This window comes from Excalfactoria chinensis, chromosome 18 (genome assembly GCF_039878825.1).
Source record: "Excalfactoria chinensis isolate bCotChi1 chromosome 18, bCotChi1.hap2, whole genome shotgun sequence".
Classification (NCBI taxonomy): domain Eukaryota; kingdom Metazoa; phylum Chordata; class Aves; order Galliformes; family Phasianidae; genus Excalfactoria; species Excalfactoria chinensis.
In genome coordinates, this window is record NC_092842.1 from 3761532 (window position 1) to 3779652 (window position 18121).

The following is an 18121-nucleotide window of genomic DNA, read 5'->3' on the forward strand; positions in this document are numbered from 1 at the left end:
GTTGATCAGGCCACGCCCCCTTTGCACACGTGACCAGCGGCGTGGCGCGCCGGGAGCTGTAGTGCGGGCGGTGCCGGAGCCGCCATGGGCCGAACGGCGGCGGTGCCGGTCCTGGTTCTGATGCCGGTCCTGGTTCTGATCCCGGTGCTGCTCTCGGCCGCCGCCGCCTGGGACCTGCGGGCGCTGCGCTGCAGCTTCACGGCAGACTGCGAGTGCGGCTTCGGGCCCGACCTGCGCGGTTAGGTTCCGGTTCTGGGTCGGGAGAGACACGGCGGCATTAGTGCGACCGCAGGGCGGGGAGCTGTCAGCCCATCGTTCCGTAAAGGATTTGCTTTTGCTGCAGGTCTGGAGTGCGAGCTGGCCGTAACCCTGGTGGGGCAGCCCCTGGTGAGGCAGCAGGTGATGAAGGCACTGAGGCAGTTCCTGGAGCAGCGCAGCCCGAAGAAGCCCCTCGTCATGTCCTTCCACGGCTCCACCGGGACGGGAAAAACCTTCGTGAGCTCCATGTTGGTCCGGCACCTCTTCCCCGAGGGGCTGCAGAGTCCCCACGTGCACCAGTTCTCCCCCATCGTGCACTTCCCCCACGCGGAGCACGTGGGGCGGTACAAGGTGAGCGCTGCCCCACGCCTCGCGGTCGCTCGGTCGCTCAGTGTGGGCTGGACGTGCTGCAGCTCCGCGCTTCTCCCTCCGGCAGAGCCTGGAGCAAAGGCTCCACGCAGCGGCTGGAGGTTCCCCTGCGATGCGCTCCAGCTGTCCGTGCTGTCATTTGCTCCCTCTTTCGGTATTTACGCGGCCCTTTGAACGCGCAGCCAAAGTGTTTCACTCGGTGCCTTTCACCTGAAATTGGCCCTTCGCTTCCCAAACAGCTCAATAGCTGGGGGGAAAAACACCTCTGTATTGCTGGACTTGATAATTCCCTCCTCACCCAACAAGGAGCTCCAACACGCAGCTTAACCTGCAGCTCCTACAGCTCGCAGAGGCAAGAAATCCCATCTATGTGTGCTGGCACTGCAGTAACTTCAGCTGTAGCAAGGAGAGCTCTTCTCGCTCTGTGCAGGCACAGTTTTGCACCAGATGAGGTGGCAACGGGCACATCTCCCTCCCAATATCTGGAAACTGTAATGCAGTGAAAGAGAAGAACTGGAGGGAGCTGTAGGAGGCTGAATACCCAGCTTTACTTTGCTGCCTCCTTCTTACTGCTTTAAATTTGCAATAGAAGACCCATGATGGGCTAATAAATGGCACAGATAAGTCATTGTGCCAAGCTCAGGGTAAAGCAGCCTGCCTCAGGCTTCCTGCTCGGAGTAGGTGATGCTGCACTGCTGCTTCTCTGCTTCACCTCAGCCCTTGCACTGCAGGAGCTCAGGACTCCCTTGTTGCTTTATGGTCCGGTGGGTGTCTTTCCTAGGAGAATCTGAGGCACTGGATCCAAGGGAACCTGACAAACTGCGGACGGTCGGTCTTTCTCTTTGAGGAGATGGACAAGATGCACCCGGGTCTTATTGATGTGATTATGCCATTCCTGGGACCCTCGTGGGTTGTGTATGGGACCAACTACCGCAAAGCAATCTTCATCTTCATAAGGTGAGAGGCCCCCACATGGGCACAGGACGATGCCTGCTTCAGAGCACGCTTTCATTTTGCTTTTCCTTTTCCAAGCATTGAGCTGCAGAAACCAACAGGTGTTATTTCCTCATGAAATTGGAGCATCTCTGTAAGGGTGGCTAATATAAAGATGTTAACAAAGATGATGGTAAATATTCAAAGGTTATTTGCAAAGCAAAACTCACCAATGTCGATGCCTTGGTTGGAAGAGCTGGGGCAGTCTCCACTGGGGAGCAATCTCCAGGAGATGCTGCCTCGGTGGTGGTCAGCCCTTAAATGAGGTGTTAGAGGAGGTGGAGTCCAGCTCCACCCCTTCCAGGAGCACAGCTCCATCACTCTCACCTGTGCTCCCATAGCTGACCCCACACTTGCCTCAGCTGATTAATCAGAGGTTCAGGCTGTGATTTCCTATACAGTCCCCTTCCTGTTATTTGCTTGCCTTTACAGGAGTCATTTTAGGCCAGGCAGCAAGGCAAGGCTGGACTGCACTCCTGCAGGCTGGCAGATGCCATCTCTGCCCTGCAATACCATTTTCCTGGGTAGTAATTCATCTCACTCTTGTGCAGCAATGCAGGAGGAGAGCAGATCAATGAAATGACACTGGATCTCTGGCGTGCCCACCAGGACCGGGAGGAGATCAGCCTGCAGGACATGGAGGCAGCCATCTCCAAAGCGGTGTTCGAGAACCCTCAGAGTGAGTGCATCTCTTCGGTGTTTCAGCAGGGAGCAGAGCCCAGCAGAGGGAGCCAGGCTCACTCCAGACAGCCACAGATGCTCTGGGATCTCCTAAGCAAGCAGAAGGGGACAGGGATTTGATTGAAGGGAAAGGAATTGTGAGCTCTTTGAATTCCAGGGACCACAAACACTGAAAGTAACATCTTCTGTCTCCTCCATCCCCTTTGCAGGTGGATTCTGGAAATCTGGGATCATTAACGAACATCTCATTGATTTTGTTGTGCCTTTCCTCCCACTGAAGCGCCACCACGTAAAGCAATGCGTCATCAATGAACTCGTGCAGCAAGGGCTAGAAGGACAGCAGGGTGTCATCCAGGAGGTGGCTGACAGCATCCCCTATTTCCCAGAAGAAGAGAAACTATTTTCATCGACGGGCTGCAAAACTGTGGCCTCTCGGATCAGTTTTTTCTTCTAGCCTTGCTCAGGTCCATAGGGGACACATCCAGGGCTGTAAAGCTGTAGGCTGGTGGGATGAGCACCAGGAGCTCCGTGTTACCACGCAGTAGCACAAATGCTCTCCTGTTGCATTCGGCTTTGCCAGCCCCAAGGGTGCTACTGCAGGATGCGGCTGTGGGAGCAAGTGCAGGTGGTTTGATTTAAAGCACTTTGTTGTATATTCAGTGCCCAGGTGAAGGTGCTCAGCCTGGTGCACCACTCAAGTCCTATCTGTGACGAAGGAGAGACTGCAGTGTCAGGCAGGTTTCTTACCCTGTCAGCAGCACCATCCCGTAGCTCTCTCCTCTTCTGCAATCCAATGCATGAAGATTCTGAGCCAAAAAAAGGATGATTTTATTACAATACATTTTAGTGTTTTTAAGAGCCATCTCTGTAAGCGTGGCGGTACCTCAGTTCTGTGGTCCAACGGGACCGTGCTGGTGCTGATTTGTGCTGCTGGCTGGTGAGCAGCCTCGGCATTGCAGCTCGCAGCGCAGGGATGTTGCAGAGCCAGTTTCCTTCCAGTTTCCTTGCACTGCGAACAGCTGCTGCCCTTCCTCCTCCAGCTTCTTGGGCGGCCATTGGAGGAACGGCCTGAAATGCAGCTGGTCCTCGTACAGACCAACCTGCCTGCAGCAACGGTAGCATTTGTAATGATTTTAAAATAAACCTTGTATGAGATCAATGCTCGTGGGACGCTCATTCCACCAACAGACTGTCGTTGTTTAGCCCCCCCCCAACGCTCGCAAAGATGGCGGCGTTGCCCGGAAGCAAGATGGTGATTGTTGCCGGAAGTAAGATAGCTGAGACGCCCGCAACAAAGATGGCGGCGGGGCGGTGCCTTGCTGGCTGAGGTCCTTGCAGATCCAGTTTGGCGTGGTTCCGTGTCGGGGTCACTTAGAGGCCAAGGGGGGATTTGTCCTTCTCCTCTGCGGGGCACGGCGGGGTCTGGCCCGTGTTTGTGACCTGCAGCGTGCTTGGACCGCGTGGAAGGGGACAGTGCCGCCCCACCTCAGCAGTCCGAGCACTCAGTGACCCCTGTGGCACACGGAGCCCCGCTCCAGGCCATCAGCCCCTTTTCCTCCTCCCTGACGCTGTTTTGGCAGCGCAGCGAACATGGAAACCATCAGCGTGGCCGCCAGCCCTGGCAGCAGCACGGAGTCCTGGCAGCAGCGCAGCCCTGCCTCTTCCAGACCCGTGTTCCTTGGAGCCGGGCCCCTCAACCCTTCATCTGCCTGCAGGGAACCGGCGCCTCCTGCCCCATCACCATTGCCATCCTCAGTCCCTCCTGAGGTCCCTCCCGCCTTCCCCTCAGTCCCTGCTGCTCCCCCTCATCATGGATGTGCAGTAAGGCCGTCCCAACACACTGGCACAGAAAGGCAGAGCTGTTTGGAATTTCCCAGCTCACCAGGGGAGGTTTCAGGCTGTCATAGTTTCTGAGTTAGGTTGTTTTCTGCCAAAACATTAGAGTTTTTGAACGGCTCCTGGCCGGCTTTGTTACAGCTCTCCTGCCAGAGCTGCTAGGGAATGCCTTCTACCCTCCAGCATTCCAAAAGCTGAGTGTTCTGCTACAAGCTGCAAGCACAGCAGCTCCATGCCCGCATCCCAACAGGCACCCTGGGACCTCACAGGGCCCCACATACTGCATTGCCACTGCTGCCATCCCCTTCCTCTGCTCCAGCTTGCACCCAAACTTCTCCATTCCCAACCTCCTCACCCTGCAAGGTCTGCATTCAGGTTACCCGCAGCCAAGGAAGCAAAAGAGGGGAGAACATCAGCTCTGGGCACTTGAAAAGCAGCTCACCTCCCCCCAGCCCACCTGGATTAGGCTCCATTGCAGCATTTTCAAGGAACTTGCTTTTCTCCCCCAGTTTTGGACCAAGCATTGCCCTGCGGCGTTCGCTTGCTCCAGAGATCTGAAGTTTTAGCTCAAAACAAACAATCCCTGGCTCTTGTAAAGCAAACACCCTTCTCCAAATCTGGCCACTAACGTGACACACGCCAGAGCCCAGCAGGACCCAGCTGCACATCTCAGTGCTCAAATTAGCAAAAGGTTTTCAGTCCAAAGGCCAAAACCTCCGCTGAGAACAGCAGAACAAATGAGGGAAGGTATCGGTATTATCTGAGGGCAACTCTGCCCAATACAGCCTGCAGCCAGGGACGTCGGCTCCAACACAGTTGGCTTTAATCCTCCTGGGCTTCAGCCCAGATATGGAACAGGCAGGGATGGCAGGAGGCCACATGTGCACCTTCAGGGCCTTCCCCCCTCCTCCTGCACAGCAAATCCACATGCGATGCCCAAAAAACAGTTTGCACTACTCAGCAGAGTACAGAGCCGGAGCACCAGGGTCTGGCAGCCCCTCTGTCTGGCTGGGCACCATCTTGCCAAGAGCCCCAGGAACAAATCCCACTTTGGAGCACCCCAGGGGTGGGGGGAGAACCCAATCAATGATGCCCCCCCCGGGTCACAACGCCTGGTCCCTATGGAGAAAAGCAGTGAACATCGCTGCTAGTGGTCCAGATGAGCAAGCCCTCTGCTCACTGATGCCTTCCATGGGTGGGTGAGGAGGGTCCGGCTGCTCCCAGGGTGGGGGTCCATGTCCAGCACCAGCACCCTCAGAGCTCATCGTGGGATGCAGAGCGGAGGTACCCCCCTCCATCCCGTGGGTCCCTCAGGGTCTTCTGTGAGCCCACCCAGCCTGTCTGTTTGGAGTCATCGTCCCAGATGGTGGAGGTCTCTGTGTCGCTCAGCCAGTTGCTGTCCCCGGCGTAGTGGGTGGGATAAACCAGGAGTGGGTGAGCTGAAAACACCTGCAGGTCCCGTGGGGCAAAGTGCTGCTTGTAGTCCTCACTGGGGAGAGCAGGAGAGGGACACATAAGGAACGATGGAGAACACAGCAATGGGGTGGGTGCATGGGGATGGCACTGCTTTGGGAGTGACAGTAGCACCAGGGATGCTGTGTGCTCAGACTGGTTCCCCCCCACCCTTCCAACCCTTCGTTTTGCTATCCTGCTCTCCCCTTTTCCCACGTTCTCCCCCCCAGTTCTTGTGCACCCCCATCTGGATCCCTACCCGGTGAGGTGCCCCTGATGGGGCTGAGCCCTCTGCACAGGCCAGCCCCACAGCCCAGCTCCAGCCCCACAGCCCAGCTCCATCCCCACACCCCAGCTCCAGCCCCACAGCCCAGCTCCAGCCCCGCCGCCCCATGCTGGCAGAGGGCCATTTTCCAGCAGCCAGCAGCCAAGCAGGGGAATGAGCTCATGCTGCAGATGTTTTCCTCCAGCCGGGGTGGAGGGGAGAGACAGGGTGGGATGGTGGCAATGAAGAAGAACCACATGTTCCCACAGCAGCGCAGCCCTGCTCCTTACTTGGGGTGCTTGTCGTACATGATGGGCAGGAACTCATCCACCGGCAGCATTTTGGAGAGGGGCTCAGCAGCCAGCAGCTTCTGTGCGCCACGGAGGGAGATGGCGTATGCCAGCGTCCAGTAGGAATACCCGGCTACCACCAGGTTCCTGACACCCTCCACAGGAGCTTCATCCTCTGCATTCACCTGCTTCCTCCCCAGGTAGCTGCAGGGTGAATGGTCAGACCCGGTCCAGCGCCCACCCCGTGCCCCCCCATCCCCAGCACCTACATGAGGTCCCAGTCGTGCCGTGCTCCCTCCAGTTCTTCCATCAGCCGCTGCAGCCGTGCTGGGAAGGACACCTCGAAGCGCACGTCGTCCTCAAAGACCAGCACCCGCTCCAGCCCCTGGGACACGATCTGTGGGGAGGGCACTGAGCTGCTGACCCACACTGGCACTGCATGGGGCCATACTGGGCTATATTATGCCATACTGGGGACACCCACCCTGAAGGAGAGACCCTCTCCCCAGGTTACCCAGAGAGAATTGATGCTGTGCAGAGTGTCCCCGCCCCATGCTGGTGCCCCTCAGCCCCATACCTCCTTCCAGATGTTATAGTGGCTCAGGAAGCATCCGACCTCCCCCTTGGTGAGCGTGCGGCCAGAGAACGGGTCGTAATACCCCGGCAGCAGGTCCACCCCCAGCACCTTGATGTCACTGCTGTTAAGGGTGCTGCAAGGTGACGGGGTGGGTCAGCACGGTGTCCCCAGCACCCAGCTCCCTCCCAGGGTGACACTACATGGTCACCTCCCATCCACCGCATCCACCACCCGTGCAGCAATCTCCAGCTCCTGCAGCGACTCCAGCATCCGCCGGCGCCGGTCCGGCCGCCGCACCAGATTGATGAGGAAGATCTGGGGAGGAAGAGGAGAGTCCCACCAGGGCACGGGATGGGGGCACATCAGTGTGGGACACATCAGTGTGGGACAGGGGACATGAGGTTGGCTGGACACCAGGGAAGGAGGTGCGGAGGGGAGGCACGGTGGGCACTTACTTCATCAAAGCCCAGTTTGGTGAGTGGTTTGGGTGGGACGGAGATGTGCCTGGAGCGCTGCATGGGGGGACCATCCACTGCAGAGAGATGGAACATCCCTTCCATGCAGCCCGCAGCCCTCTGCCACTGACAGGAACAGCACGGGGACCCCCCGGAGCTCACCCATGGCCTCCAGCGTGAGATGCACAAAGTTGATGCGTTCATCCTCCAGCGTCTGGTGGGCCTTCACAGGGACATTGATGTAACCAAAGCGCTGCTGGTTGCACACATGGACCTCGACACCTGCAGGGAGAGGAGGCTGAGCACCACATAGGCTGACCGCAGCCCTCTCTGGACCCCTGACCCTCACCAGCCTCCTGGCAGGAGTAGGCAAAGACAATGATGTCGTCGAAAGCCCAGGTGTAGTTGGGGTGGGGGGGGTGGAAGGCCAGCTGTGCCGTCTCCTCCTTCCGCAGGTCGATCAGGAAGGTGGCATACACCATGGGCACGGCAAAGCAGCCCCGGCGCTGCCGGTTCTTGGTGGGGAAATAGTCGGCCGTGCGGCGATAGAACCCCTGTGACACAGCGGTGTGACAGTGACACTGACCTGGACACAGCGTTGGGCAGCCCCCCAGGGGTTCTGGGCTGTACCTGGGGCGTTATCCCACACCAGAAGTTGGAGTAGAAGGTCTGTGAGTCCAGCATCGGGGCCACCACCGACTTGTTCTGCGCCATGAGGAAGGTGAGGGTCTGGTTGTTGGTCAGGATGCTGTCTGTGTCCACAAACTGCAGGGACAGAGCTGGTGCTGGAGGCAGGGGGACACTCACACTAAACCCCACGTGTCATGGCACCCACATGCTGCCTCGTCCCTACCAGGATGTAATCTGCCCGCAGCCCCCGGGCGTAGCTCAGAGCCTCCTGCTTCAGCCTCATCAGGTTCTCATAGCGTTTGTCACTCCAGTGCTTGGGGCTGAGCTCGTCGGGGTAAGAACTGTGTAGTGGGAGGAAGGCAGAGGGTTAACGGCCCCAGCTGGGAACGCACAAACTCAGTGCACACACTGCATGCCGTCCGCCTGAGTCAGCGCTGAGCTGAGCTGGCAGCAGCATGCAAGCAAAACCTCGTGTGCATGCAGTGGAGAAGTGCAAGGAGGAGGGGAGCAACGTGGGGTCGTCCCCCCCATCCCCACCTGGGTTCCTCTTCTGCCTTCCATGCCACCGAGTGGTAATTGCTGCCCACTGCCTGCAGCCACTCCTGCAGCATCGCCGTCGTGTTGTCCGAGTTGTGGTCTGTCGCACACCTGGGGGCACACATCAGCCCTGTAGCACTCAGGGTTACCCCCAAGGCACAGACCCACCCCCCCTGCCCTACCACACCGAGAGGCTGAGCAGCAGCAGAGGGGAGCAGGGCTCACTTGGAAAAGCAGCGTGTAATTTGGAGGAACCACGGCTGCGTTCGCCAGGGAGGGAAAGGCAAAGGGGTAATTTCTTCCCCACTGCTATCCTGTTGTTCCTGCTTGCTCTCAGCCCTCAGCAGCTTCCTAACCCTGTTCCACCACTCCTGCCCTCCGTGCCACACTGTGCCCGCAGCCACTGGCTGGGTGTGGGGCAGCAGGACCAAAGCAGCCCCTCAGCTCCCCCCAGCACAGCCTCCCCCAGCAGGATCCCTCCCCTCCGGCCCCCACCTCATCCACCATAAAAGTTTCCACTCCAGCATGTGGCGGCTGTAAAGGAGCGGAGAAGAACAGGAACAGGGGCTCCACTCCCACCCTCCGCACGGCATAAAAGGGGTGTTTAGGGGTTGTGCTTGGGCAGTCTCCATGGGGAGAGGGAGGCAGCGCCCTTCCCTGAGAACGTGGAGAGCCCCCACAAGCCCAGGGTGCTCCGTCACACACACCAGCCCTACCAATCCAGGAAGGAGACTGTGGGGGTCTCCGTTCCCCCTTGCAGAGCTGTGCCCCCATCCCGGTGCTCCCACAGCCGCTGCAGAGCCCCACACACAGCCACAGCCCCTGGAGCTGCCACCACCACCACGGGTTCCCCGCACCCCAGTGGGATCCCCGTGCAGTCCCCACTCCTCCAGGTCCCCATTCGCCAATCCTGGAGAGGATCCTGAAGGAATGGGAACACCTCCCTAAGGTCCCCATTACCCTCAGATCCTTGTCCCTGTGTCCCCCACCCAACACAGAGCCCCCATTCTCCCCCACTCCTCTCGGAGCCCCCCACTCCCCATCTACCGCTCCCCCAGGACTCCCACTCCTTCCACTCACCCCTTCCCACCCACCGCCCCCATATTCTCCGAGGAGCTGGAGGTGCTCCCGGTGCCCCCACCCTCACCACAGCGCGATGTCCCTCGCAGGGAAATCCAGGCTCTCCAGAGCCCCCAGGCAGTGCGGCAGCGAGTGCTGAGCGTTGCGGGCCAGGAGGGCCAGCACCACCCGGGGGGGTTCGGGGCCGCCCCCGGTGCTGGTCCCGGTCCCGGTGCTCAGCAACAGCAGCAGCACGAGCGCAGCGCAGCGCAGCGGCCCCATGGCGGAGGGCAGCGGCGGCGGGCGGGGACGGGGCGGGTCCCGAGCACGGGATGGGCCCCCGCCCCCGGCCCAGCCCCTACAGGGACCCCCGCCCCTACACGGGGAGATGGGAGGGAGGACGAGGGGTGGGGGGCGCTCCGAGATTCGGGCGGGGGAAGGGAGTTCTTGTTATTCCTTATATTAAATTAAAGCCGGCATCACCGAGCACCCCAAAACCCTACTGGGATGACAGCCAACTACAGGGCTGCCCCTCCCCCTGAGGACCCTACAATGGCTCTGTGCATCCCTGTGTGCCCCCTCGGGCTGAGGTCGGGCGCTCAGCACAGCAGGGATGGTGGGGGCGGTTGGGGGCCGGGGGTCTCAGCCCGTTCATTCCCGAGATGCCCGACCCCAACGAAGCGCTTTCCCCCTCCCGGCTGAGCAGTTGGAGGCCTCACGGTGTCTGCAACGTGTCCGAGCTGCCAGCCACCCCTCGGGACACCGGGCCAAAAATGCTGGTTAACCCCAAAGCCATAAATGCAGCACAGCCTGGGAGGGGCCACGTCCCACCCAGGAAGCACCCATCAGCCCCAACCCACAGCCCCAACCCACAGCCCCAACCCACAGCCCCAACCCACAGCCATGCCGTGCAGCCCCGTGCTGCCGTCCACCCCTCGCCCTACGGACCCCACTGCTCCTCCTGGGGGTCGCGGTGTGTCACCAAACCTCGCACCCACCCCGCACAGCAGCTGCCCGTCCGCTGCCGTCACGTCCCGCAGCTCCATCCCGTTCTGCTGCCGGCACGTCTGAAATGCGCCCGAGGACGGAGGGATCCAACCGCACCTGGAAGAAGGAAAGGAAAGAAAATGAGAGCGGGGGGCTCTGGGAGCATCAGAGCGCCTGGAAGCTCTGCTTACAGCCCGAGATCAGAGCAGCGTTTTGAGGACGTTGTCTGTGGCGGAGCCCCCCGGCGCCTCACAGCGATGCAGAGGAGCTGCGGGACCCCAAACCCCGCACGGCCCCGCACGGCGCGGTGCTCCCGGGGATGTTCCGTCGCGGATCAGTATCCGCGGAGCGCTCCGCTCAGCGCGGCCGCTGCTGCCACCTCCCGGCCCTGCGGGGTGCGACGGGGCCGAACCGGGCTGCGGGGCCGGTCCCTGCCTTGGGTCTGCAAACTGCAGCCCCACAGCCCTTCACTCCTATATCCCCGCACGTGTATCCCTACATCTCTGCCACCCTACATCGCTTCTTCATCCCCGCATCCCTCTGCCTCTACATGGCTACATCCCTCCATCACTCCACCCCTACATCTCTGCATTCCTACATCCGTCTATCCCATATATCCCCACGTCCTGACATCTCTATACCCATACATCCCTACATCCATCCATCCTCATATATCCCTGCATCCTTCCGATCCTACACTCCTATGACCCCTCGCCCCATTTCTCCTACATCCCTCCACTTTCACATCCCCGCATCCCTCCAGCCCTATTTATCCCCACGCCCTTCTAACCCTACAGCTCCACATCCCTCCACTCCCACACACCTCCATTCTCACCCCTCTAATTCCCTGCATCCCCTCCCAGGGGCCACAGGCAGTGAATGGGAACGACACAGAAGGATTTTGGTGCCAGAGCAGGACTGGAGAGCTCTGGTTCTCAGAAAGGCAAAGCTCCAGCAGCTGGGCAGCAATTTCTCCCCTGCAGAACACCCTGTAGGTTCACCCCAGCTGTCCCATGGGCCAGGAAGAGGCAGGGGATGCCAATGCTGCACTTCAGCCAGGGGAAACTGAGACATGGAGCAATGCAGCAAGAAGGCACAGAGGCACAGTGGGCACACCAGTGACTGTAAGTGGCACGGTGTTTGTTCTCCTGTGCCTGTCCCATCCCATTCCAACCCATCCCATCCATCTCATCCCAACCCATCACATCACACTGTATCCCCTTGCACTGAATCTCATCCCACTGAACCCTATCCTATCACATCTTATTGCATTGCATCCCACCCCATTGCACTGTCTGCCATTGCATCACATCCCATTGCATCCTATTGCATCCTATCACATTTAATCCCGTCATATCCCATTGCATCCCATTGCATACTATTGGGACCCATCCCATCTTACCCCATCCTATCATGTCCCATCCCATCCCATCCTATTTCATTGCATGTCATTGCATCCTACTGGGTTCCATCCCACCCCATTCCATTCCATTCCATCCCAAAATGCACTTTCCCACCCAGCCTCCAGGACAAATCACGTCTAAAATCCCATGTTATTCCCTGTGGGCTGTAAGATCTCTCCCACCAGCATCTCCTTCCCTCCCATCAGCGTCTCCCTGCCCTCCCAGCAGTGCTGGGTTGATCTGATGCAGCTGAGTGCTGAAATCAGAGCGGGGCTGTGGGCAGCCCAGCACTCCTCCACCTGCCCCACCCCCACCTGCCCCAGGAGCTCAGCCCCCAGCCCTGCACCCCCGGCTCAGCCCCAGCCTGGCACTGACCCCCCCCCTCGTGCGCAGTGAAGTTTCCATCCATATGTTTTCCTTTTATTTCCCAGTTATTTTGGCTGCAGGGCTGAGGTTTTGGCCATCCTCACCTCCTGTCTCCACCCCTTCCGTCACATTCGTTACGTTTCTCAGCAAACCCTTCACAAAGCTCCAAGTTCCTCCAACGTCACCTTCTTCCCAAAGGCTCAGACGTGGGCACACCAAACACCACTCGATACGTGAAGATACACCTATAGAAATAGAACCACTGAGTCTCTGCATGGCCGCAGGTCGGCACACACCTCCCAACCTCTGCCAGTCCCTTGTTTGTGATCTTATTCCAGAGGAAAAGCTCTCCCTGCCGCACCGGGTGTCCCCACGTGTCCCCAGAGCAGCCCCACATGGGGAAACTGAGGCACCTCCCCCCTGCTCCCACCCCCACCCTGCAGCCCCATTCCCTGTTCCACCACCTCCAGCTGTTGGGTAGATCAGGGCTGGGCTCTCCTCCCATCAGTGCTCTGCTTCCAGCTCTGTTAAACTCATCCTGTGCACTCCTCAACAGCCGGGTAAAAATAACAGCCATGAGCCCAGCTGGGAAAATCCAGGGGGATTTGGGGCCACCCAAGAGGAGCGATGGGGGAGGGGGCAGCGGGGGCTGCATCCCTGTGCTGGCCATGGGGTGTGGGGGGGGCCGTACTGATTCAAATGGGACAGAAAATCACCGCTGTGTCCTGGGATGTCAGCCCTGCCTGCGGTGCTGTGAGTACTGGGGGGGCTGGGGGGGCACAGCCTTCTCCAGAGCTTGTCACAGCTGGAGCAGGGATGCTCTGTGCCGTGGTACAGCTGTGCTCCAGCCAAGTGCCGTCCCTGCAGGTGATACACGGGATGCTCAGCCCCACACACTGCTCCCTCGGGCTGGACCACACCTGCAGTCCCCAAATGGGACCCATCGAGGGCACAGGGACTGTGCCAAGCAAAGGGAAATGGAGGCTGGGAACCAGGGGGATGCACCTCTTGGCCCCCAGGCTCAACTTTGGGACACAACACCAGCAAACCTCCCGGTACCCAGCCAAAAATCAGAGTGACACCTGGCCCCAAATCAGGGCTTACACCACCAGCACGTCATTCCCAAACCAGAGGGATGCCACCAGCACACCTCCAGGTCCCCAGCACCGGGCTGTCCTTGTCCCGGGGTGGCAGTGCCAGCCCCAAAGAGCTCCCCACACTCCATCCCCACCGCACCCCTTGGACGGACGGTGACATCAGAGTGCTCCAACCGGCACCGACGGGACTGGTCCCCCCCTCGAGGCGCTGACCCGTGCGCTGCCGTCCCCTCCGTCCCCTCCTTCCTCTCCCACCCACCGGCACTTCGGGTCGGCCCCGTCCCAGCCCGGGCAGCTGTGACCGCAAACAAAGCTGTCCCCGCACAATGCCCTTCTGTCCGCTCCCAGATGCTGACCGCTGGGGTGGACAGCGGCCGGGCTGGAGGCATTGAAGGGCCGTGCCAGGCCCCTGCTGGCAGGGGACAATGTTGGCAGTGATGGAGGGTAGGTATTTCAAAAGGTTTTGTTTTCGGCTGACCCGCCGAGCCAGCGTGACCCCGCAGCCCCCCACCCACCCGTGCTCCTCCGTCCCCATAGAAGCCGGCCACATTCCTGACCTCGGGGGGGAAAAGTTTAAAAACTCCTAGCGAGGAGACAATGCCGGTGTCACGGCATTGATTTAGGAGGGACTCTTTCCATCACAAAGGCGAGACAAAGGCGCTCGGCGCTGGGAAAGGGGCTCCGGCTCCCGGCTCAGGAGCGGGGCCGACGCTTTGTGCGCGGGGATCCGTCCTCCCGAGTCCCACCGACGGCCGCCGGGGATCCCTGCGGGACACCGCGGGGTCCCCACCGCTACGTGGGGTGTCCCCGACCTCCCGCAGCCCCGACCCACGGCGAACCCCCCCACCCTCCACAACCGGCCCCAACGCCGCCTCCCTTAGAGCCCAACTCACGGCGTCCGCAGCGCAGAGCTCGGCGCACGTCCCGGATAGCGGCAGCGCTCTGAGGCCGCACTGAGAGCGCTTTTCTTTTTCTCTTTCTTTTTTTTTTTTAAACAGGAGAAATATTTTTCTCCGGTGCTGGACGGCGCTGCCGGGGCTGGAATTGCGGCCATTGGTTTCCTCGCTCTCTCCTCGCCCTATTTCTTCTTTTTCCTGGCAGCTGCGGGCGGATGGGAGCTGGCGAGGTGCAGCTCCTGGGGCTGGGAGGCATTCCGTGCTCAGAGCGGGGCAGCAGGAAGGGGGGGGGGTTGAGGATGGAGGTGGGGGGGGGGGGAGCAAAGCGGATCCAAACCCCGATACCCCCCCGCTTTGGTTTCCCTCTTTGTTTTTCCCTATATTTTCCTCCAGGATGAGGTTTAATTTGCGGGGACTCTCCGTCAAAGTGAGGCAAAATCCCTCCCCGAGGCTGACGGGCAGAGCGACGAACCGCTCTATTTTTATTCCCATTCGGGGCTTAAAAATGCATTGAGTTCCACCGAGCCGCGGGGATGCAGAGCTGCACCCACAGCCCCACGGCGGACCCGGCTCCGTTCCCCTGTTAATTTTGTTTAGCAACTTGTCAGGTTGGTACATAAAGGAGGTGGAAAGATCAACCCCGGCTTTTCATCAGTGTGGGAAAAAGTATTTCACTAATCCATATTTATTGGTGTACGGAGCCTGGGGGGCGGGGGGGGGGGGGGGGAAGGGTTAGAGGTGGGGGGGGGGGGGGGTACCCCAATGGTCAGGAGCAAAGGACAGGAGGGACAGTTTAAGGCTGCCCTTTGCGGAGGGGTCACATGTCACCAAAATCTTTCGGTTGTCTTTGGATTGGTTACATTCTGTTCTCTTTTTTTTTTCAATTGGGGTTGCCAAGCAACTGGCTCAGACCGGCCAAGATATTTTCTTTATTACAAGTGGAGCAGAAAGCGGCGAGGAGGGGAGAGATGAGGAGAAAGAGAGGGGAAAAAAAAGGGGGGAGAGGGGAGAAGAAGAAGTTGAGACAATTAACATTTATAGGATCACATAACTTCATTAAGCGGGCCGAGATCGGGGAAAGAGACTTAAAAGGATGAAGGTGGGGGGAGAAATAGGGATGAACGGGAGCTGAAAGCCGCAGGTCTGTGCTGAAATAATGGCCCGAGTGGGGTGGGGGCTCCGTACTTTACTGCTCCAGGCAGTGGCTGCCACCACCACGAGGCCCCCAGGGATGCTGATGCTCTTTTATTTTTTACCACCTGATTTCTTTTGATTCTCGCCCTCTCAGGCCTCGCCGTGTCTCTGTGTCCTCGTGTCACCGGGCTGCTGGCTCGCAGTGTCCCCATGCCCTTGTGATGCTGCTGTGCCACCCCAAGGAGCGCAGCCCCCAGCGCTGTGCTCCGGCCTCAGCTGTCCCTTGGTGCAGGCCCGGTGCTGGGTTGAAGGCTGGAAAAGGGATGGAGATGGGATGGTAGATGGGAACGGGGCTGGCAGATGGGATGGTGATGGCGATGACAATGGGGATGGAGATGGTGGGGATGGGGACAAAGACGGAAGTGGGGACGGGGACGGGGATGCGGACACGCAGCATCACCGCAGGCTGCTCCGAGCATCCTCAGCGCCGCGGGATTCCCTCTTCCATCCCGAGCCATTTCCTCCCCCCACGTGGCCGAGCACTGAGCGAGGAGAGGCACGGACCCCCTCCCCATGGACCCCCATGGCCCCGCAGCCCCCCGTGGCTCTGCCCAGGGCCCCCCCTTGCCCCAGTGGGCAGCGATAGGTGAAGGCAGGGAGCGGCCCTGTGTCCCCCCCGGGGCTGCAGGGACACCGCGGGGCCGGGGACCCCCGTGCCGGGTGGAGCAGGCGCTGCCCCCGCTCTGCCCGCAGCTGCCGGCCCGGCGAGTCGGTAATATTCATCAGGGGACTACAATGAGCATTATTTATCCCCGGCACTCGCTGCTATGGGATGGGGGAAGAGGGGGGGCCGCGCGGGGTGCAGGTGACCCCAACACCGCGGGACTCGGGCACCGACACCCCGATCCCGGAGCAGAGGGGCCGGGGGTGGGACCCGAAGCCGCCATCAGGGGGGCACGGGGGGGGACACGGCCGTATCCCGCGGGAGCGACTGGGGGAGCGCGGCCCCCGGGGGGGGACACCCCGAGACGGGAAGGGACACCCCGAGCGGGCGCACCCCGGGACCCCGCACCGGGGGCAGCAGCCGGGGCCGCGCCGGGCCGTGCCGAGCCGGGCCGGGGGCTGCCGGGTGGGAGCTGTGTCTTTAAGAGATGGCTGGCTCCAGGTTGCAGCTGCTGTTTCTGTGCTATAGAGACAGTGGAGATTCATTACTCCTAAAACACAATGGGCATTTATCACCCCGTGGTGTTATTCAAATCCAGTACCAATTGAAGGTCATCCCCATTCTTTTCTCGCCGGCTCTGCAACACATTTATTGTTGTGCCGTTCAACTAAAAGCCCTGCCCGGCCCCGGCGCAGCCCGCAGAGCCCCGGCGTGCGCATCCCTCGCGGGCGGATTTGGGACCCTCCCGGCTGGATACAACGTGGAGGACGCGGGTCAGCGCCGGCTCGGCTCGGCCCGGCCCGGCTCGGGGAGGTGCCGGCCGGCAGCAGGTGCAGCGGAGCCCCGAGCCCCGCCGAGCCTCCCGCTCCGCCCCCGCGGGCCGCACTTTCCGCACCCCGTGGAAACTCGGAGCCCCCGCGGGCCGCCTCCGCCGCCGGGTCGGGAGCGCCGGGGATGCGGGAATCCGTCCGTCCGTCCGCCCCTTCCCGCAGCCCGGCACTGCCCGGGGGGAGCCGGGGGCGTCGCGGGGGAAGCGCCGGCAGCGGGCCGGGATTTTCCCTCGTTGGAGAGGGGGGGATTTGTTCCCAACTTCGCGGGAGCCGCTCGGTGAGGAAGGGGCCGGGGGGGGCCGGGGGCAGCAGCCTGGATTTGTGGGGTTTGGGTGGTTTTTTTTTTTCCCTCTTTTTTTCTTCTTTTCTTAATTTTCCTTTTTTATTATTATTTTGAATTTTTATTTCGCATTTCGCTCCGTCCCCGTTTGTTCAATCCGTCAATTTCGGCGATGTTCGAAGTGCCCGAATTCTGCGGACGATGCGGTTGCGAACGGCCGATCCGCTCTCCGAAGCGGCGGCGGAGACAGAGCGGGACCGGGGTGGGGGGAGGAGGAGGAGGAGGAGGGGGTTCGGTCCGTGCCCGCACCCCGCAGCCATCGGGAACCCCGCACAGCCCCGGGGGCACCGCGCCCCATCGGCAGCAGCCGACCCCGCGCCCCGCTGCAGAGCGGCCGCTCCGGGCGGGTTCGTACCGCTGCTTTTCGTTTGCTGCTTTTTTAGTATCACTATAATTTCTTTTTCTCTTGATGTTGGTTTAAGATTTTTTTTTTTTTAAAGGCTGATTTATTCCTTTTTTTTTTTTTCCTTTTTTTATTTTTCCTTTTTTTATTTTTTCTTTTTTTACAATATTTTTTACATTCATTTTTATTATTTTTTTAGGCTGGGTAGAAACGAGTTCTCGGATTGCAACCCGTCGCGGTGCCGTTCGATGGTGACGGGGATGCGGAAGCGCCGCGGCCGAGCTCCAAAGTTGGCGGAGCCGCAGAGCGGTGCCGGGTCGGGGCCGCCGTGTGCTTCTTTTCCAGGATCGGACCGAATTTCTCCCTGCGGATCCCGCGAGTCCGGGCCGGGAATCTCTGCTCCTGATTGTCCAAACGCAATTCTTGTGCGCTGGAGCCGTACGAACCAAGAATTGTGTCTGGACATCTGTAGCAGAGATTTCAACTTCACCGGCGGGGCCGAGGACGGCTGCGAGGCGGCGGAGAGCCGACGGAGCGCCTGAAGGTAACGGAGCCCGAGCGGTGCGGGAGAACGATTGGAAGGAAAGCAAATAAACGGCGGTGGCGATGCTCACCTCTCCGCTCTGCCGGCTGCTTCCGTCCTAACGCGCCTCAAACCG

The 18121-nt window shown here is 60.2% G+C and overlaps 2 protein-coding genes and 1 long non-coding RNA gene across 3 annotated transcripts; 1 reads left to right on the top strand and 2 right to left on the bottom strand.

The window, feature by feature from the left end:
- The first annotated feature begins 19 nt into the window (after positions 1 to 19).
- On the top strand, positions 20 to 3458 carry TOR2A (torsin family 2 member A). Its single transcript, XM_072352948.1, has 5 exons — positions 20 to 238; positions 344 to 609; positions 1409 to 1584; positions 2172 to 2299; positions 2511 to 3458. The coding sequence occupies exons 1-5, from the start codon at positions 85 to 87 to the stop codon at positions 2753 to 2755; spliced, it is 969 nt and encodes a 322-aa protein (XP_072209049.1). The 5' UTR covers positions 20 to 84; the 3' UTR covers positions 2756 to 3458.
- A 1423-nt stretch (positions 3459 to 4881) lies between these two features.
- On the bottom strand, positions 4882 to 10233 carry CERCAM (cerebral endothelial cell adhesion molecule). The gene is made up of 12 exons (XM_072352985.1): positions 9491 to 10233; positions 8344 to 8454; positions 8030 to 8147; positions 7807 to 7941; positions 7526 to 7730; positions 7339 to 7458; positions 7177 to 7253; positions 6930 to 7036; positions 6722 to 6854; positions 6414 to 6541; positions 6145 to 6348; positions 4882 to 5626 (listed from the first exon to the last, which is right to left on the bottom strand). Exons 1-12 carry the CDS (start codon positions 9682 to 9684, stop codon positions 5392 to 5394), a joined length of 1767 nt encoding a protein of 588 aa, XP_072209086.1. The 5' UTR covers positions 9685 to 10233; the 3' UTR covers positions 4882 to 5391.
- A 47-nt stretch (positions 10234 to 10280) lies between these two features.
- LOC140260535 (uncharacterized) lies at positions 10281 to 14443 on the bottom strand. Its single transcript, XR_011905567.1, has 3 exons — positions 14149 to 14443; positions 12263 to 12403; positions 10281 to 10506 (listed from the first exon to the last, which is right to left on the bottom strand). It is a non-coding gene; the product is annotated as an uncharacterized lncRNA (long non-coding RNA).
- Positions 14444 to 18121: the final 3678 nt, after the last annotated feature.